The sequence below is a fragment of the Oncorhynchus keta genome, chromosome 28 (genome assembly GCF_023373465.1).
Source record: "Oncorhynchus keta strain PuntledgeMale-10-30-2019 chromosome 28, Oket_V2, whole genome shotgun sequence".
NCBI lineage: Eukaryota > Metazoa > Chordata > Actinopteri > Salmoniformes > Salmonidae > Oncorhynchus > Oncorhynchus keta.
The window spans coordinates 40960085-40981943 of NC_068448.1; the positions used below are offsets into that span (position 1 = coordinate 40960085).

Below are 21859 nucleotides of genomic sequence, written 5' to 3' on the forward strand. Positions count from 1 at the left end.
GTATGTTGAATATAAGATCATAACTTAGATAAAGAGAAATGAACTTTGAGGAAGTTCTACACTGTAATGGAAAACTGTAAATTATACTGTCATTTTTTTGTTGTATTTTCAACAGTAAAATACTCAAACGTTTTACTGCGGCAAACTGAACATTATGGTGCATTGTGGGAAAATCTCGTCGGTAGGGAAAGACTGCTGTATTTCGAATGGTGCTGTAATTCCACCCCACAGTTTACAGTACCGTACCATATCTTTGGAGGGCCAAAAACCTTTTGACCACTAGTAGGTGCATGGTTGTTGTTGTTTTTGGCTCAATAGCATATTTTGAGGCGTGCCTTGTAAAAGGCTATCTTTGTTGCACCCCTGAGTGAGAGTGCTGTACGAATTTAACTCCTATCTGGTTATATTTAGTGATGGGCATTCTGGCTCTTTTCAGTAAGCCTGTTTGTTTGGCTCAGCTCACCAAAAAGAGCTGGCTCTTTTGGCTCCCAAACGGCTCTTAAAAAAACATGTTTTGTATTTTTTCATCTCAAACAGTTTGCGATAGTTGGACTATGATTGGTGTTAAAACAATTCTAATTAAGTTATTAAATTAAATCATACTCTACCTTAACCACAATGTATTTAAAAATGCATTGGTTTGTTATAAAAAATAATTATATTAAACATTTGCATTTAAAGTAAAGTAACCTTTTAATGTATATAAACCAAGTGCATATAAATCTAACCATTCAAAGTTAATACAATCTGAACAGCATAATAGAATATTGCACCATATCAAAGAAAAATAATTAGCAATGTGCAAAACTGCAGCATCCCACTTAAAACATTAAACTGGTCCCTCTTTTCTCTCTCTTCCTTATTGCCATGTTATAACCAGCAGCACACAGCAATGCTGACCATATTTTTATTTTATGAGAGATTTGCATTCAGAAATGCAAGCTGCCTCACTTTCGAAGGACTGATGCGGTTTCTTCTCTCAGTAATTATTTGTCCCGTTTTTGAGAAAACCCTCTAAGGGAACGGATGTGGCCACTATGCAAAGTCTCCCTGTCATGACTTTAGTAAGAGGCCAGGTTCTTCCACATGCTCAGAGGATCTGCAGATCTTTGGCGGAGGGGCTCCTCCAAATAGGATCGGACCTCCATTATGGCATCTGCTGAGGGATTCCTTCGTGCTGCATCCCCAGTTGCTCTCTCGTAAAACAGCATCCACAGTGACCTGCTCAAAGGGTTCCAGGACTCTTGACACCTCCTCCACCACCTCCCATTCCTCTTGGGCCAGAGCATCAACAGGTGCATTGACAATGGCCAGGGTAGAGAGGATGGCATCCTTTGACTCAAGTAACCACTTCAACATATAAAATGTTGAATTCCACCTTGTAGTGCAGCCTAGGCCTCAGCTCAGGCATCAACATCTGGCGTTGTGTAGACTTTTGTTTTTCGGCACCTACTGTGGTCCTGTGGAAGTATTCCACAGCTGCTTTCACTTTGTCCACAGTGGGCTTCATCACCTTCAGAGCATCTCCTACAATCAGGTTGATTGTGTGGGCAAGACATAGATGAGGGGTCCATTTAAACATTTTCATGGCTTTGTTTATGTTAGCTACATTGTCGCTAAACACAACAGACCATTTTTCCGTCTGCTTGCCATTCTCTGGCCACTCTCAACAGTTCCTCTGCCAAGTTCTCTGAGGTGTGTCTGTTGCTGAACTCAAAGTAGTCCAGAAGACAGCTAGACATCGAAGAATCTTCAATGATGTGACATGTAACCGACATGTAAGAAGTGGTTACCCTTGATGTCCAGCAGTCAGTGAGTGGTAAGGCAAACTGCAGTAGCTTTTTGGACTCTTTCCCGCACTGAAGCCTGTGTGCTCTCGTACAGTTGTGGAATACGTGATTTTGAAAACGTTTTCCTGCTTGGAATTGTGTACATTGGATTTAGACTATTGCTATAATTTCTAAAACCTCTGTCATCCACGATCGAAAATGACTGGAAATCGGTGGCAATCATTTTAGCCAACGCAATATCAATTTGGCCTTGTTTTGCTACAGACATAGACTTTGGCATAAACTGTCCCATAGAAGACGCGTTGCTGTGGGTTGCGAAGTAGGCCTACTTGACTGACTGCACCCACCTAGCACAACTGCCACCTGCTTTCAGCAACTGCCAGCCCAGACCCCCCAACAAAAAGACACAGACACATTGAGGACTGACTGACTGACAGACAGATTTTTTTCTGATTCCTTTTTGATTGATTGATTGATTGATTGATTGCTTTAGTTTTTCTGTTTTCGTTTGATTGGATGACCGTTTGGTTTGCCTAATTTCAATTGGTTGCTTATTGTTGGAATTGTTTATTATTTAGGATTTGAAATTAATGATGGATTGAATTTGAACTTGAACATTTTCAACTGTATGAATAAAAAAAAATGTTGGTCTGTTATGCCCTGTAGACGCTGCCAGTTTGGAAGCCTGTGTTAAGGCCTTTAGAAATTCAAGTGATATAAAACACCAAATATTCGTTAATATTCTGTAATATTTGTAAACATAACACTTTACTAAGCAGCCAACCGGCTTGCACCAATCCCTTGTCAAATAAAATTCTGTGAAATAAAAACTAAAATTGACAGTCTAATAGTCCATTTTACAGTTGTGTACTGTGTGTCATTACACAGTACATGCTTTGGTACCATATTTATATTACAGGAAGTCTACTGTAATATGAAATACGGAATGTTCTTGCCACGAGCTGCCAGTAAGCTACTTTACAATTCATGGTAACCCCTTTACAGTGTACCCAAAGCCCTTATTCTATGTTATCACCATCAACATATCTCTGCATAGCATACAACTTCATAACTATCAACCTCTACCATAGAGACAGAGACCGTCTTATCATTGATTTCCATCTGTAGCCTATGGCTTTTTTGGTAGTGTGAGGACTGAAATGCTCCCTCTATGTTCAGCAGAATAATTATTCAGATAATCAATATGATCCTGTTGTTTTCTTGCCCCAGGGATGGATTTGTTATATAATGGGAATTTAATATTTTATTTATAGTTATGCTTTCCCTCTCCCTCTCAAATCCGCACCACAATCACAGATTTTTCTCTGCGTGTGAACACACAAAATGAAGAAGGCATGAACAGGCACAGAGACTAAACACTTTTGAGATTTTACAAAAGCCACGGTTACTTAAACTCTCTGTATAGCATTTAGTAGACGTTTATCTCAAGATGATTGCCAACCCTCATGTGAAAATGATGTCAAATATTGTAGCTTACCATTGGTAGAAGCCACAGACAGAAGATGGCAAAGCTGATGAATAGTATCCTCATCTCGTCCCTGAATGTCTTATGTCGAACAAATCTGGACACCGTGGCAATCAAAGTCTGGGAGCAGATTCCCTTGGAAGAAAACTTAGAACACTTCAGACTGATTCAAAAGTCAGAAAATGTTGTTAGTGGCTTCAATGACACTCTGCCGTGAGGTCCATGACTCTGTGAAAACAGGACGAACTGGGGGAAAGATTTTTTTAAAAGTGTTTGAGAGATTCACCTTAGTGATGATATTGGACAGCCCCTGTGATTTCATTTGTGCTCTCTAGCTCTCCCTCGCACACCCTCTCTCTCTCTCTCTCTCTCTCTCTCTCTCTCTGTGTCATACATTCACACGTCTGTTTGCTTCTCATCATTTGTACAATGAGAGCAAATTAAAACAAATATGTATATGAGCATCATTTCACTAACCACCTACCCTGCAGAATTTGCATTGCAGCGGGCTTTCTTTTGAATTTGACCATGGTAAATATAGACCATGGTCAAAGAATACACATTTTGAAGGCTAATGATATTCCATGTAGGCTATATAACTGTAGACAGAATGTGAGACCATTGAAATCATAAAGACCCTCTCATCACACTGGTAATACATTCAAGAGAAAATCTGACAGATAAAGAGTTGCTCTGCTACTGTCTATCTGTCACCAAACCTCCTGGCTCTTTAGAACTCATCCCCGGGGAGGTGACTTCTGCCCCTGGTTCTGCCACATGGAGGCTGACACAATGATAAGAACGCTCTCCCAGTGGAATATAAAGACAGTAGGCATATAGTGCCAGTATGTGTGGATGTGGTTTCTGTAGCCATTTTGGTTGCTGCTGACTATAGTCGTATGTGTGTGATGGTGTGTGGAAATAGCATGATGAGGCAGAGAGATCATTTAATATCTAAATTGCTCTCGTCTTTTTTTTTTTACCACATGTGGTTAACGTTCAGGCTTTAAATGTATATGATAGTCTAAAAAGCTAGCCCCTACACTAGGGAGTTTAGAAAACAGTTTTTTTTAACCTGTTAACCGTAACTTTTCATCTGTTGTAGCAGGCCAGTAAATAGACTAATTTATTTGCAACATTTGTTTTTGCAAGATTTACAATGTGTTTTTATATGTCCTACTTTTACCAGATCAGGGCCCGGTTTCCCAAAAGCAGTTTAAGGCTAAATGAATCGTTAGAACCTCCGTAGGAGCATCATTAAACCTCTGAGCTGTTTCTCCAAACCACCGTTATTAACGTTGCACTTGAAATGAATCTCATGCCTCGTACACATCATGATGTATTTCATGACGCCGTACGTCATCTTTATGCAATCTCGTTCCACTACTGGACGGTTGCCCGTACACATCGTGATGTATTTCATTACGCCGTACGTCATCTTTATGCAATCTCGTTCCGCTACTGGACGGTTGCCCGTACACATCGTGATGTATTTCATGACGCCGTGTGTTATCTTCACACAATCTCCTTCCGCTAACTGGACGGAAAGCATAGGCAAAGCTGTGTATCACAAATCCAAGATAGACCACAGTCTGTCGTTTCCAATGGGAAAAATAATAAAAAGTCATCTTCTAACTTTAGTTCCATCTAACACTTTAAATGTTAGGGGTGGACCTCATCGGACCCTTCACGAAACCCAGCAATGACAACAGCTGGTGTCTGCCAGCGACCGATCACTTTACCAAGTGGGTGGAAGCAATACCCATTAACTTCTTTGGGACTGGGGGGGCAGAATTGAGTAGCTTGGATAATAAGGCGCCCAAAGTTTTTTTTTACCACATGTGGTTAACGTTCAGGCTTTAAATGTATATGATAGTCTAAAAAGCTAGCTCCTACACTAGGGAGTTTAGAAAACAGTTTTTTTTACCTGTTAACCGTCACTTTTCATCTGTTGTAGCAGGCCAGTAAATAGACCAATTTATTTGCAACATTTATTTTTGCAAGATTTACAATGTGTTTTTATATGTCCTACTTTTACCAGATCAGGGCCCGGTTTCCCAAAAGCAGTTTAAGGCTAAATGAATCGTTAGAACCTCCGTAGGAGCATCATTAAACCTCTGAGCTGTTTCTCCAAACCACCGTTATTAACGTTGCACTTGAAATGAATCTCATGCCTCGTACACATCGTGACGTATTTCATTACGCCGTACGTCATCTTTATGCAATCTCGTTCCGCTACTGGACGGTTGCCCGTACACATCGTGATGTATTTCATTACGCCGTACGTCATCTTTATGCAATCTCGTTCCGCTACTGGACGGTTGCCCGTACACATCGTGATGTATTTCATTACGTCGTACGTCATCTTTATGCAATCTCGTTCCGCTACTGGACGGTTGCCCGTACACTTCGTGATGTATTTCATTACGTCGTACGTCATCTTTATGCAATCTCGTTCCGCTACTGGACGGTTGCCCGCACACTTCGTGATGTATTTCATTACGTCGTACGTCATCTTTATGCAATCTCGTTCCGCTACTGGACGGTTGCCCGTACACTTCGTGATGTATTTCATTACGTCGTACGTCATCTTTATGCAATCTCGTTCCGCTACTGGACGGTTGCCCGCACACTTCGTGATGTATTTCATTACGTCGTACGTCATCTTTATGCAATCTCGTTCCGCTACTGGACGGTTGCCCGTACACATCGTGATGTATTTCATTACGTCGTACGTCATCTTTATGCAATCTCGTTCCGCTACTGGACGGTTGCCCGTACACATCGTGATGTATTTCATGACGCCGTATGTTATCTTCACACAATCTCCTTCCGCTAACTGGACGGAAAGCATAGGCAAAGCTGTGTATCACAAATCCAAGATAGACCACAGTCTGTCGTTTCCAATGGGAAAAATAATAAAAAGTCATCTTCTAACTTTAGTTCCAGCTAACACTTTAAATGTTAGGGGTGGACCTCATCGGACCCTTCACGAAACCCAGCAATGACAACAGCTGGTGTCTGCCGGCGACCGATCACTTTACCAAGTGGGTGGAAGCAATACCCATTAACTTCTTTGGGACTGGGGGGGCAGAATTGAGTAGCTTGGATAATAAGGCGCCCAAAGTAAACTGCCTGTTACTCAGGCCCAAAAGCTAGGTTATGCATATAATTAGTAGATTTGGATAGAATACACTCTGAAGTTTCGAAAACTGAATGATTGAATGATGTCTGTGAGTATAACATAACTCACATGGCAGGCAAAAACCTGAGAAGAAATCCAAACAGGAAGTGGGAATTCTGAGGTTGGTCGATTTTCAACCTAGCCCCTATTGAATACACAGTGGGATATGGATAAAGTTGCACTTCCTATGGCTTCCACTAGATGTCAACTGTCTTTAGAATCTTGAATGAGGCTTCTACTGTGTTGTGGAGCCGGATGGGAGCACAGTGTGCTTGACAGGTGTTGCCCCACCTTGCACAAAACAATATTCCATTAGCAAGGAAGCTATGGCCACTACTAAAGTAGTGATTAAAGATCTATGGGACATGGGTATAGTTGAAAATACACATTCTGCCTCCGATAGCCCAGTATGGACAGTGAAAAAATCAAGTGGTGACTGGCGAGTGACTGTGGACCACAGGAATGCAAATTAAGCCATCTCCAAGCTCACTCCGCTGGTGGCTGACACCTCAACAATTTTTTCCTCATTGTCACCTGCTCACTCTGTGTTCTCAGTCATTGATATGGCTAATGGGTTCTGGTCTGTACCCTTACATCCAGAGGTCCGTCCTTGGCTTGCTTTTTCTGAGGATGGTCAATGGTATCAGTGGACTAGGACTCCTATGGGCCTTCCTAATAGTCCTTCGATTTACCATCGGGCATTGCGGAGACATCTTCAAGCTCTCCCTCAGATGTCATTTGTTGTCATACAATATGTTGATGATATATTGTTGCCTTCAGAAGATGAGGAAACACACGCTAAGGATCTAAAAATCACTGTTAGACCACCTGCATGCCAAAGGCCATAAAGCTAGCCCTAAGAAGGCCCAACTCATGCAATCGCAGGTTATCTACCTTGGTCAACTGATGACACAAAATCGTATGGCTGCCATACAAGCTGCCTAAAGAGCCCACTACTATTAAAGAACTTCGCTCCTTCATGGGCTTGTGCAATTACAATAGATGCTGAGTGGACTCCTTCGTCGAAATTGCACAATCCATTAACAACCTCCTCAAGGGAGACCCTGATTCAAAAGACTGTTGCCTTCAAAGGAAGTACAGAGGTTTTTGGCAAGCTCAATATAGCTTTGTCATCAGTACCGGCTTTGGACATTCCAGACTCAGGCCAACCATTCACCCTCTTTGTGGCTGAAAAAAAATGGCTACATGACTTCAGTGTTGACACAGGACCATGGTGATTGTCAGAAACCTGTAGGCTACTATTCGGAGAAATTGGATGTGGCGTTGGGATGGGGTCCCTGTCTCAGAGCTATGCAGGCTACTTACGCCTCTGTGTCGATGGTGGCATCGCTTGTTCTTGACCAACATCAAGTGTCCACATGCTGCTATTTTTTTATTTTATATATATATATATATATATTTGCCCCTTTTTCTCCCCAATTTTGTGGTATCCAATTGTTTAGTAGCTACTATCTTGTCTCATCGCTACAACTCCTGTACGGGCTCGGTAGAGACGAAGGTTGAAAGTCATGCGTCCTCCAATACACAACCCAACCAAGCCGCACTGCTTCCTAACACAGCGCGCATACAACCCTGAAGCCAGCCACACCAATGTGTCAGAGGAAACACCGTGCACCTGGCAACCTTGGTTAGCGCGCACTGCGCCCGGCCCGCCACAGGAGTCGCTGGTGCGCGATGAGACAAGGATATCCCTACCAGCCAAGCCCTCCCTGACCCGGACGACGCTAGGCCAATTGTGCGTCGCCCCACGGACCTCCCGGTCGCGGCCGGTTACGACAGAGCCTGGGGGCGAACCCAGAGTCTCTGGTGGCACAGCTGGCGCTGCAGTACAGGGCCCTTAACCACTGCGCCACCCGGGAGGCCTGTTCATACTCTTTTGACAATGAATCGAGCTGCACAGGTCACAGCCGCTCGTTGGAACAAATGGTCAACTGTATTGGAGGCTCCTAACATCATCATACAACGTGGCACACCAAGTAATCCAGCAATTCTGAAGCATCCTTCAGATACCACGTTACTTGAACACGACTGTTGTCAGTTGGTTTTTGGATCAGCTCTCTGATGAGTTTATAAAGAGTCATCCGTTGGAGAACCCTGAGCTTATCTTATACACAGACGGTTCAAGCAATGTGTAGGGGGGCATTTACTACAATGGACAATGTGATAGTGACAGGCACGTTACCTGCAGGAACATCAGCACCGGTGGTGGAATTGGTGGCTTTGACAGAAGCATGTAAACAGGCTGAAGGAAAAACAGCCAACATTTACACAGACTCAAGATATGCTTTTGGTGTTACCCATCATTTTGGACAAATACGGAAAAACAGAGGATTCATGACATCACTGGGAGCTCCTGTGAAGAATGGACCAGAGGTGATGGCTCTACTGAATGCTCTCCAGTTACCTGGACAAGTTGCAATTTTGAAAATGAAAGCACATGGAAATAATCTTTACAGATAACAGAAAAGGTAATGATTTGGCTGACAGAGCTGCTAAGGCGGCTGCCAAGAGAACACCTCTGTCACCTAAACTGACGAGGAGAGACACCTTGGATACGTTGCAACACATTAGAGATATGCAAAGCAGTGCACCAAAAGATGAAGTGTGGGAATGGATGGCTGCAGGATGCAAACTCAGTCAAGAAGGTGTGTGGAAATACAACCTGAGATGTGTAGTGCCAAATGCACTCTTACTCTACTTGGTGACATAGATCCACTCTTTGGGATACATTGGTGTGGACAAGATAGTTTGTCGTTTTGTGGGCAAATGGTGGAATCCTGATGTGCGGAAAGAGGCTGAGGCTGTTGTGGCGAATTACAACATTTGTATGGAAAACAACACCAAAGGACGAGTGGAAGTACAAACACGACGAGCGCCTGCCCCACCAGGACCCTTCAGACATCGACATCTGGATTATATCACACTGCCCAAATGTAAAAGACATGAAGATATGCTGGTCATTGTTGATAGTTTCTCACGATGGCTTGAAACCTACTCTACGCTAAGAAATGCACTGCACAACACACAGCTAAAATTCTGATTCGAGAAATAATTCCCAACCGGGAACAATTCGATTCCGTCCAAGGCACTCATTTCGCAGGAAAGGTTTGTCAGGAGGTAGCTCGTCTTCTGAACATAGACTGGCATCTACACTGCCTTATCATCCTCAATCGAGTGGACAGGTAGAACACACAAATTGGGTTTTGAAATAGAGACTTTCGAAGATGCATCAAGAAGGGATGGCATGACCACATGCATTGCCTACGGTAGTATGTAGTATACGGGCAACACAAAACAAAGCCACAGGGTTGAGTCCGTTTGACGTTGTCACAGTTCGACTCGTGTCACTGCCAGGCACGTTAGGCTTGAGAAAGCAGGCGTTCACTTTATGAGTGACACAATGCTTTAACTATTGCATACAACTCTCTAATGCGGTAAGGGGAGCAGACAGACAAGTTAAAGAGGCGTGGGGAATAACTCCCGAAGGGGGACATGACGTAGTACCAGGACAGTGGGTGATGTTAAAGGAATATGTGACAGACGCATTAGGGCCAAAATGGGAAGGTCCTTATCAAGTTTTGCTTCTAGCGAGGTCAGCAGTAAAAATCCAGGGAAAATCACGATGGATACATGTCACTCATTGCAAGGTTGTCCATTGTGATGACAAAGCTGAGCCTGGAGAATAAAGAACTGATTGATTAGCAATCAGGGGTCTATCTTGGGTGAAGAAGCATAATAAGATGATCAGAACCTGATAAGCTTCGATGTTGTATACAGCAGTCGTCATATTAGGGATGTCTAGGTGAAATGTCCAACGTTATCCTGAAAATTGGGACATGCTTACTTAGGGAAATCTATGTGAAATATCGATTTCTCTTGAAACCAGGACATGTTACTTTCACTTCTTCTTTCCTTTGTTACAGGTTATGAGAATCTATCGTCTGAGGCTGCAGCAATATCCTTCGATTCAAGGACTGTACCTGAAACAACGCAAGATCACCAGTGAAGTGCAACCAGTGGAACGGAAGAAGAATTCCTCACTACTGGCAGACTGTCAGAACATAATTTCTAATAGTTATCTTTGTGGGACTGATACCAGTGTGGAAGAACTGGTCACTTTTAAAGGACTTGGTGTTATATTATAATATTATAATAGAGGACAACTGAAATGATATTATTTCAGTGTTGATAAGGGATGGGCAGGTTAAATAAAAACATGACAGCCAGACAGGCCAGTGTATGAATCAAACGGATTTGCATATGAATGGAGTGGAAATTAGCTGACTTCGTGATCTGTAGGGTTAGTAACTTTACTGTGTCAAATTAGTTTACACATTCTTTGCCATTTCTGAAACGTAGAAATGTTTATGACATGGACTTCATGTTGTAATGTTAACAAGGTACCCAAAAGTAGTTTGAATTCATGTTTTCGTTTTATTAGCTTAACAGCACTTGTTTAAACAGCGAAACTGTCGCAGAAATCAGCCTGGATTGTATAGCGATGATGAAAATAACGTAATTTAGGCTGTAATGATCTCCAAAAGATCCATCCTTTACGAAATTACACTGATTGGCCCAAAGAGGGGCGCTACATCATTAGTGGGGGACAACATGTTTACTGTTGCCTTGTTTAATTGTTGTTGTTTTGCTAATTAGACGTAGTAGCAGCTCCAGCTGTAGGCCTACAAGCCTAACATATTGTTTTTCCGCTTTAGGCCTTCATGTTTAAAAACTATAGAAAGTGATAGGACTCAAATGACTGCATTGGTGTATTCGTGTTTCACGTGTAGCTAGGCCCCTAATAATGAACCGTGAGGGCCCTGAGAGGGAGCCCCATTAGGCCCATGGGCTTTGGTCTTAACTAGTCCATTATCATTCACACTGTCACAGTCCACGGGCCCATTTTAAGGACACTCAATGTTCACATAATTTGATGGTTCAATGTACTTATGATAGCATCAAGCCCATCTACTATATAAATGGTTTAGGCCAGCACGACCACCACCTTACACGCGGTGGGTTTCATGGGCTATCATGGTGTGTAGTACTTAGTATGACCACAGCATGTCGCTAGGATTTTTTTTATTATATCAAAAGAGTGGAGCTAATCGATTTTGCATGTTGCAGTTGAGTAAATTACTATACACCGAATGATGCATTATACACAAATGCTTACAGTTCAGATCTAATGAAGATGTCTACACAGAGTTTAGAAAACGTAGGCTTTGTTTGAGGACTGCACTATGGGGATGTGGCGGAGATGTTAGCTGTACTACGCATGCGTGTGAGTGTGTTGCACGGTGGGATCAGTGAAATACAGACGTAAGACGTTTCAATTAATTTGTTTTCCTTTTTGACTATGCCTTTTACTAATAGCTATAATATTATTTTCCATGTATAATTCGATTAAATAAAAGTAGTGGTGTATGGCATATGGCACTCTCTGTACATAGATTGAAAAATTAGGAAGTGGTTGTAATAATCCCCAGCATGCATTTCGTGCGGAGTTATAGGCTACTAAATTTGAATACAATAATAATACTGCAATATGGTTCCACTACGAATGTGTGATTATTTTCATTTCAATGTAATAAAACTGTGTTTTGCGGAATTTACAGTTTGGGTGATATTTCTTTATAAAACGTCGCAGGGACTTGTAATGAATTGAACGTGTTGCGAGCCGGTTCATTCAATCTGTAGTACACTCTGGTTTCTCTTCAGATCGCATAAATCTTTCGCCTTTTACTAAAGATTTCCGTGGGGAGGAACATTATGAGTATCAACCAATTTTTTGATGCCCGGCCTCACGGCTGGGCTTCCTACTCTTGTGAAATAAATATTGAGGAAGTTTGTTGAGTAAGTGGTGTATGTGAAGGCTTTGCTATAGAGATCTACAGGCAGTCTGGTTAATCAAGTTGTAACTAGTGGCGGGAAGTTGGACTGTTTGCACTCACTTCTGAACTTTTCTGTTCGTTTGTCCAAAAGAACAAATATTTCAATTTATTTTCTTCATTTTAGTCAGCAATACCCGGAGCATTCAGGACCCCTAGTAAAATGCACGTTCACATGTTTACCTGGCCAAATTATTTGATGGCCTGCAAAAGAATGAAGAAAACAAATCTGCCTGGACCAGATTGAGGCGCTCTCTCTTGTTTCTGCAGTGAAGATTCACCCTCTTTAGATAATTACTTTGTCTTCTCTGCAGAAAAACGTTATTTTGAGCTCAGAAAGCAGCATGTTCACCAAAAAGTCCCTGCCACTGAAAAACATCCCCACAGCATTATGCTGCCACCACCATGCTTCATCGTAGGGATGGTACCAGGTTTCCTCCAGACTTGACACTTGGCATTGAGGCCAAAGATTTCCATCTTGAGTTCAACAGACCAGAGGACCTTGTTTCTCATGGTCTGAGAGTCCTTCAGGTGCCTTTTGGCAAACTCCATTTCTGTATGGACCTTGCTATGTGCACGGGGGCATTGTCATGCTGAAACTGTTGCCACAAAGTTGGAAGCACAGAATTGTCTAGAAGGTGGAACATCACTGGAAGTAAGTGCCCTAGGACGGACCATCAAAAACATCCCCAGACCCTTATTCCTCCTCCACCAAACTTTACTTGGCACTATGCATTGAGGCAGGTAGAGTTCTGCTGGCATCCGCCTAACCCAGATTTGTCAGTTGGACACCATCTGGTTGATGGTGATGCGTGATTCATCACTCCATATAATGCATTTCCAGTGCACCAGAGTCCAATGGCGACAAGCTTTACACCACTCCAGCCGCCGCTTGGCATTGTGCATGGTGATCTTAGGCTTCTGTGCGGCTGCTCGGTCATGGAAACCCATTTCATTAAGCTCATGATGAACAGCTCTTGCACTGACGTTGCTTCCAGAGGCAGTTTGGAACTCGGAAGTGAGTGTTGCAACCGAGGACAGACAATTTTTACGAGCTACGCGCTTCAGCACTCGGCGGTCCCGTTCTGTGAGCTTGTGTGGACTACCGCTTCGTAGCTGACCTGTTGTTACCACTAGATGTTTCCACTTCACAATAACAGCACTGACAGTTGACTGGGGAAGCTCTAGCAGGGCAGAAATCTGATGAATTGACTTGTTGGACTGTGCCAAGTTGATAGGCACTTAGCTCTTCAGTAAGGCCATTCTACTGCCAAAGTTTTGTCTATGGAGATTGCATGGCTGTGTGCTCAATTTTATACACTTGTCAGCAATGGGTGTGGCTGAAATAGGAGGTGGTTGTAATAATCCCCAGCATGCATTTCGTACGGAATTATAGGCTACTAAATGTTTAAATATAATAATAATACTGCAACATGTTTCCACTACGAATGTGGGATTATTTTCATTTCAATGTAATACAACTGTGATTTGCCAAGTTTACAGTTTTGGTGATATTGATATATATAACGTCACCAGGACTTGTAATGAATTGAACGTGTTGCTAGCCGGTTCGCTTACTCTGCAGTACACTCTGGTTTCTCTTCAGATCGCATAAATCTTTCGCCTTTTACTAAAGATTTCCGTGGGGAGGAACATTATGAGTATCAACTAATTTTTTGATGCCCGGCCTCACGGCTGGGCTTCCTACTCTTGTGAAATAAATATTGAGGAAGTTTTGTGAAAAGGTGGTATATGTAAGGCTTGCCATAGAGAGCTATACAGGTAGTCTGCTTAATCAAGTTGTAACTGGTGACGGGAAGTTGGACTATTTGTACTTACTCTAATCTTTTCTGTTCAAAATGAAAATATTTCGATACATTTCGTTCACTTTAGTCAGCAATGCCCAGAGCATTCAGGACCCCTACAGGCGAACGATAAACTGAAAACTCGAAAGAATCATGATTTTACGAGCCTCCCATGTCGTTTACCACATAGGGCTTATTGGAGCTGTCAATTGCGACTGATACTTGTAAACGTGTGCTTTAAACTATGTATATGTGTTGATTGACAGGCATACAAATAAGATTATGTTTTGATACATTTTAAACGAGGTTTATCTGTGGCTGCTCAGGGTATGGTATAATCCACTCATTTGAAGGGGTGTCCACATACCTTTGTATATGTATAGTGTATGTGAACCATATGCATCAAATGTTTTATTGTATAGTCTATTGGAGTTCCTGTGACTTTGCTGGCAGATTGTCACATGCCATTTCAACATTCAGGTTCAAGTGAAACTAATCCAATCGGGTTTCAGTTGTAACAATAGAAGAGAAGCACCGGAGCAAGAGATAGCCAGACTTGTAAATTGGCCTAAGGAACTGAAGTTTATGTTGGAGAAACGCCATCAGTGCGTGCTCTGCAAGCAATACAGCTGTTGAAGGCATGGCAAGAGCGTGGTGAACAGATAGATATGGTTATGGATAGCGAGGAAGAAGGAGAAGAGCTGAGTGTAGAGGGAAGAAGTGTGTTGAGGAAGAATGGCATCAAGTACAACCCGTATTCTGTTAGCTTTGATGGTTCAGAAATTTAACCTGAGGAGAGTGAGGATGAATTACCTACCTGCTGTGGCAGGTTTGGTGAAGACCTCTGTCCAAGCTTTGACCTGATGGTCATGCAAAGGATGATTCGGGCACAGTGGGATCGACATTTTTGAAGAAAGTGGATCCCTGCCTTTTGGCTGATCTATATGTAGTCTCAGGCTGGGTAGGAAATAATTTGGGTACTGTTAAATTGGTGAAGGTAACTCAAAGTGGACTTGTGAGGATTTTCAGTTCAGAGAGAGCGGGAACTTCATGTCACATGACTAGTGAAACGAGACCTGTGACTTGCTTTGCTCTCCAGAGCAGGGTCTGTCCTTTTAAGCAGATTCTTTACCTGATAATGTCATGTTATGATATGTCAGTTATCCAGTGAGAGCTTTTGTGCCGAACCCACTGAGGTGTTTCAGATGCCAAGCTTATGGTCATATTGCAGCAGTGTGTAGGAAGAAGATTTGGAGATGTAAGAAGTGTGAAGGAGGGCATGGGACAAAGGAGCATGTATATCTGACATTTTATTAGATATAAGGAGTAGACATGCTCCATATACGCATTTCCTTAATTTCATATATGGAGCTAGGATATTCTCCATAGTTGGACAGTTTCTACATGCATATTTTAATGATAAAAAATAGTGTTATACAATTAAGTGTAGGGTTAGTTGTTGGTGCAAATTTAGGTAGGTAGCGGCATGCAAAAACAAAATGTGTGAACGACATGATGAAGTAGAAGAAGAGGAAGAAGAAGTGGATGAGGAAGAAGAAGAGGAAAGTCAAATGAAGGACTAAAATTAACGAGTCACTCAAAAAAAAAAATGTTTCTCGAGTCAGAAAAAAAGAGTAGTTCAAAAATAACGACATAAATATCGTTTGCGAACTGCACATCACTAGTTGTCAACATCAGAGCCATGTATTTAGAACAAATATATGGCTCTGGTCCCCATCACTGGATCAAGATGAGTACCTGTTATGACTATTTTGTAGACAAAAGCTGAACTGATAAGGCCTACCTGTTTAGGTTAGGCATATGAGTCCTGAGTTATAGTAGACACAAACATATCAGCGAATGCAAAATACTGCTACAAAAATAAAGTACATTATTTCTAATTGTGAATTGATTTCATGTTTACACAATGGTCAGTCATTCAAGTTTACTATGACGGTATCACAGAGTTATATAGGTTTTGAAAGGATGCATATCAAGAAAGACAATACATGGGATAAGCCTGCACTTGGCTGTTGGTATTTCAATAGAACATGAATAACAAATGGCTGTACTGTAATGTTACAATCTTGCATCAATGATAGGCCTGTAATGTTACAATCTTGCATCAATGATAGGCCTGTAATGTTACAATCTTGCATCAATGATAGGCCTGTAATGTTACAATCTTGCATCAATGATAGGCCTGTAATGTTACCATCTTGCATCAATGATAGGCCTGTAATGTTACAATCTTGCATCAATGATAGGCCTGTAATGTTACAATCTTGCATCAATGATAGGCCTGTAATGTTACAATCTTGCATCAATGATAGGCCTGTAATGTTACCATCTTGCATCAATGATAGGCCTACGTTAGTCTGGCAAAAGCATGTGGGTCTGTGTGTCACCATTGGCTATTGCTCTGTATAAATTCCTCAAATACACAGCACATTGTTTTGGCAATGATTATTAAAGACGGGCCCATGCAAAAAAATAACGACATGCACTTTAACAAGCTCCCTTTAACATGGACATCAAGGGGAAAATAAAGCTACTACAGTGACTGTAAGCAATAGCCTCCAAAATATACATTTGAATAAATGAATAACAAAAAAAATATGTCCAAATCCTAGCTACTTACAGTAGTTACAAGCATTGCCTTTTGAACCTTGCTGAAGATCTAGTTTAAGGTTGTCCAGTTTTCATCACATTAAAATGACACAAACATGTTAACGTTTTAAATTCCCACCACACACATGTACGGTCTGACCTGACACATTTCTCCATCCAGCTCAGATTGCATGGCCAGCTGACCCAGTTCAACAGGCTGGGGAGGCTGCAGTATTGGGTTACACTCAATAACCTTGCCCCCTCTGAGCCTTTACAGCCCTCAAACAGCTTACAGACTCACCAGATCAGACCTAGGCCCCTACAGGTGGAAAATGATAGTGGTGCTAGATTGGTAGTATAAAAATGCTGTTCCTGGTCACGTGTGTTCACTGGAACAGGGTTTGATGAATTGTGTGATTATGGTCCTGGTGACGGTGTGACCCAAGTCCTATGGTTGTGGTTGTGATCCGGTTAGGTTCAGATCTCCTGGAGCAGGTCGGCGGGGAAGAAGCCCAGCTTGCGGCCGGTGCTGACCTTCAGGTAGCCATTCACCTCCTCTCCCTTCTTCACCACGATCTGCAACACAATACAAAGAGGATGGAGGAAGGTGCTGTGGCTCCACAGAGGTACTGTAATCATTGCAGATGACCAGGCACACGCACGCACACGCACACACACACACACACAGTAGCGTCATTACAGTCACTGTCCACATGCACACCTCCATCCATACTGTTCATGATCATAAAGCTGAAATCAGTTTCTTGTACAAAGAAAAACTCAACACATTATTTTCCTAGAAACATAAAGTACACCTAAATTAGAGTACTTTCAAGGATGTGATAGTATTTGACTCAGGTCTGACAAACAGCGACCCATCTGTTTCTTACCTGGTCTTTTTTCAGAGTGATCTGTCCCATCTCTCTGTTTCCCACGACGGACCGTGTCACCTTGAACACCCTCTCCCCAGTTTTTATTCTAATGATGTAATTGGTGGGGAGGTAACCTGTCTTCTCACCAATCTTCCCCTGAGAATAGAAAATAGGCCTTATTTACAATGTCGACAATAAATGAGAAAGCACAGCCAATGAGCTGGTAGAGCCATTGCTAGTTTTGATCATTGTCAGCTTGCTTGATCATTTGGTCAGGAACCATTACCCTCCACCATTCTTCATTGGCGTCATCGATTATAGTGATTCGATCACCAGGACTGAAAGACACACAAAGGTTTGTAATATTTGTATGAAATTGGATTTAAAAACGTTCACCAGACTGAAATATTGGACATAAAACGTCATTCATACAATATAAGGAAATGTTTTAGGAAACTCACTGGAAGTCAAGGTCGTCTTTCTCAATGGCCTTGAAGCGGTACAGAGCCAGGTAGTAATGGGACTGATTTCCCATGTTTCCCATCTCCTTCTTTTTCTGTAGCATACATAGACCGATGTTTGTCTACTGGTATTGACATACCAGACAGGGTGTTATTGTTGATGTGGACGTGGTTAGTGTATACATGACGTCAGGGCTTGTCAGGCGATTAAAGCCCTTTACCTTGTCATCTGCTTTGTCAGCCTTGTCTCCCTTCTTATCCCCCTCGGGCTTTCCTACAAACACATCACACACATGGTCTTTGTAGAGTTTCAATACAACAATGGTGAACTCCTCAACGTTTAGACCCAGTATTACAAGTATTTTGTGTAGCTCCTTGACATTCAGTGTAAGAATTTTTGGGATTTATTCTGTACTGTATGCCATTCTGTTTTGTCTGAGAAAAGGTTGACATACATACACAAAACATAAAGAACACCTGCTCTTTCCATGACATAGACAGGTGAATTCAGGTGAAAGTTATGATCCCTTATTGATGTCACTTGTTAACTACTTCAACCAGTGTAGATGAAGGGGAGGAGACCGGTTAAAGAAGGAGTTTTAAGCCTTGAGACAATTGAGACACGGGTTGTGTATGTGTGCCATTCAGAGGGTGAATGGGCAAGACAAAAGATTTAAGTGCCTTTGAACAGGGTATGGTAGAAGGTGCCTGGCGCTCTCGGTTTGTGTCAAGACTTCAACACTGCTAGATTATTTTTACGCTCAACAGTTTCCCGTGTGTATCAAGAATGGTCCACCACCCAGAGGACATCCATCCCACTTTACACAACTGTGCAACTCAATATTCTTAATTTTTAATTTTTATTGAACCTTTATTTAATGCTGCTTAACAACCGCTCAGTTAGTTTACCGTTCCCTTTGATGGGCTCCAATATCAAATCACATGGCACAATTTGTTTAAGTAAAACTATGTGGTTATAAATAAATACACCATATTTTTGTACAGTTGATGCAGTGGAACCATAGATGGCACCAACTTGAATTATCACATGCGTCAATATGGACATCCTTCATCCTCTTTCAATACCTTCTGCCTGCTCGTCTTCTTTGGGTTGTTGTGATTCCTCTTCCTCCATCATCATCATCATCATCTTGGAGGGTGAAAAATATGGTTAACATACAATTTATATTCCCTATGCAAATGTCTGTCTGTTAATGATACCGTTATTGTGACTTATCGTCATTCATTTCCCTTTTGGCTAATGTGTGCCACACTCACGTTCTTCTTGTCTTCAGACCCCTTCTTGCGCTCCTTGTTTGCCATGACAACCCCAACCCGCAGAGTGTCAAACACAGGGTCGTTACGGTTGGAGTGGGCTGGACAGGAGAACGCAGCAGAGGGAACACACAGTTCAAAATATGTTGAACACAAGTTGAACCCTTAGCTTGTCGAGATGTCTAGTGTCTTACCTGCATCTGTCTGGTCACTACTGTATAGAGGGGAACTGTATGCTCGTCTGAAACCTGGGGGCTACAGGAGAGACCGCAATATGAATACGCAGAGGAATTGATGTGTTTCCGGCAACCACATGCAACATGAACTTGATCGTGATCTGACTTTATACCGATCGTGACCTAAATTATGAATAGAAAACGTCTTACAATTTTGCCAAAGCACTTCTGATACTCAACATAGGACTGGCACGAGTGGTGGATGTTGGTCTTGCAGTTTTTGCACGTTAGAGCAAACTTGTTGTTGACTGAAAGGTTGAAAATATGTACATTATAGAAGCTAGTCAGTATGATTAAGCTTTACAGATAATATGAATAAATACAAGAGCGACTCCTGGTCAATTTTAAACTTACGGACGATCATACGAGCACAGACGTCACAGAACTTGGGCGTCTTGCAGTAGTGGTCCTTGAACTTGTGTGGTTTGTCATTCACCAATATAACAACGGGCTCAGGCTCGGGCTCCTTCTCCTCTACTTCCACCTCCTCCTCATAAACGAAGTATACCTGCAGAGAGAGTGGCTATGTTTCAATACTATTAGTGGTAGACAGCTTTCCTTCCTTCTCCCTAGTGACCACTGTTTGGAGAGGTAAAAATCAGTCAAGTCAAAATAATGCTTTCCTGTCATTGACAAGTCCACACGGTCGTTCTCTATAACGTGCAAATGTTTTTTTTTTTTGCATCAGTTAAGTAAATCAGTAAAGTAAAAGTAGCTTTTCATTTAACAAGCATTTTAAATATTATTTGACTTCGGGCGAGTATGTGGTCAATGACAAAAAAGCTCTAGGTTTAGCCCATAGTGTCACCTAACCACAGAATAGAAATAGGGAACGGGGAAGCCTCACATATATTACACTAATGAGCGTCCTAGCTGGCTGTAATTTTAATCTGTTTGGGGGATGGTGTTGCCAACGGTGGCAGATTGATGTGCCACTCACAGTATTGTCTTCCTCTTTTACAATATTGTCAGGGGTTGTGGGGTTGTCGTGGATATCCACCGAATGTTTATCTTCCAGTCTAACACCGACAAACAAACAGAGAACATTAAGCAACATCGAGCAGCAAGGACACCTGAAATGTATTTGAGAGTGAACATTGCAGAAGAATTGTTATGGTGGCTGAGCATTTGAATTTGACCAAGTTTAACATGATTATTGCAATGAAAAATATAATTCCTAAAGATTTCCCATATTGTGTTCATTAGAACCAGGGGTAACTGTTTAAAAGGACTATCCACATGCTGTACATAGAGTGTATTGAGTTCAGCAACATGAGAGTAGACTCACTGGTCATATTGGGCCATGGTGTGATGTGTGAGCACTCACGCTCGTCCTGCAGTGCTACGCACCTGAGACATGAGACAGTTTAGGGAACAGAAACACTGGCTTTCAATATCACCTTCAATCTGAGAACCATTTGAATGGAACACTAGACTACTTTGGTCTAGTCTGTGGGAGTTTAAAAAAATTATTTACAGAACAGCTAGGTATGGGCAGGATGATTTACCCACACACATAAGCAAGCACAAGCACCCCCCCCCCCTAAGATACGCTCATTCACTCTACTATTTTGGGGAAGGGTAACTCAATCTCATCATAGCTAAATTTGGGCATGAGCTGAGAAGTTCTGGGGAAAAGTACAACGATATAAGACCAGAAGTCTTCGTGAATATTTGACATTTCAGTCCCTTCTCAATGAAAACGTAAACAATTTGCTATCTAACTAATAGCTGACCGAAAAATTAAATATATGATGTCGAGTTAGAAAAGAACTGAACAGGCCACATGCTAAAAACAGAGGAATGCAATATAGTTTAAATTGAGACATACTTGGTCCCACTGGTTGCTAGTCCAGTCAATGAAGAAATTGAATCTGGTATGTGGATGAATGGCAAAGGCTTTCTTCACCAGTTTGGATTCAGAGATGTTCCTTTCGTGTGTGATGAGCAACCTGTCACACCGGAGACCTCCGAAACACTTCTAACTCTTGATTGGTACTTCCCTTTTGAGCTATTCTTTATGCATGTCATTTCCTAGCAGTGATCCAATGGTTAGTGGTTAGAGCAGAGGGGTGAGTGAGTAAGGGACTGTGAGGACAGGTGTCATTGTGAGTGAGTGAGACAGCTGGGTAACTTTCAGGGCACCGATGACGAGGGGAAATCAGACCCCGCTCACAACCTGAGAGGGCAGGCCAAGACACACACAGCCTACTGTTGGCTTACTGTAC

General features: G+C 42.1%; 2 protein-coding genes and 2 non-coding genes across 5 annotated transcripts in view; 2 read left to right on the forward strand and 2 right to left on the reverse strand.

Moving 5' to 3' along the window:
• Positions 1 to 3639, reverse strand: part of LOC118360440 (neurexophilin-4-like) — a 7775-nt gene extending 4136 nt beyond the window's left edge. The window contains exon 1 of the mRNA XM_035739693.2: positions 3289 to 3639. Coding sequence (XP_035595586.1) covers positions 3289 to 3342 — 54 coding nt within the window. The 5' untranslated portion in view covers positions 3343 to 3639. The remainder of the gene's footprint in view (positions 1 to 3288) is intronic.
• Positions 3640 to 12182: 8543 nt separating this feature from the next.
• On the forward strand, positions 12183 to 12298 carry LOC118361807 (U5 spliceosomal RNA). The gene has a single exon (XR_004821070.1). It is a non-coding gene; the product is annotated as a U5 spliceosomal RNA (small nuclear RNA).
• A 1660-nt stretch (positions 12299 to 13958) lies between these two features.
• On the forward strand, positions 13959 to 14074 carry LOC118361808 (U5 spliceosomal RNA). Its single transcript, XR_004821071.1, has one exon. It is a non-coding gene; the product is annotated as a U5 spliceosomal RNA (small nuclear RNA).
• A 2033-nt stretch (positions 14075 to 16107) lies between these two features.
• Positions 16108 to 21689, reverse strand: LOC118361349 (SH3 and cysteine-rich domain-containing protein 3-like). 2 transcript variants are annotated; one of them, XM_035741214.2, is made up of 13 exons: positions 21463 to 21689; positions 20920 to 20981; positions 20572 to 20650; positions 19986 to 20139; positions 19782 to 19879; positions 19590 to 19650; positions 19399 to 19496; positions 19207 to 19270; positions 18342 to 18394; positions 18121 to 18215; positions 17946 to 17997; positions 17678 to 17815; positions 16108 to 17363 (listed from the first exon to the last, which is right to left on the reverse strand). In XM_035741214.2, exons 2-13 carry the CDS (start codon positions 20934 to 20936, stop codon positions 17265 to 17267), a joined length of 1008 nt encoding a protein of 335 aa, XP_035597107.1. In that variant the 5' UTR covers positions 20937 to 20981; positions 21463 to 21689; the 3' UTR covers positions 16108 to 17264. The 2 variants fall into 2 exon arrangements, with proteins under 2 accessions (XP_035597107.1, XP_035597108.1); XM_035741215.2 differs by lacking the exons at positions 20572 to 20650; positions 20920 to 20981 and having other exon boundaries at positions 21463 to 21611.
• Positions 21690 to 21859: the final 170 nt, after the last annotated feature.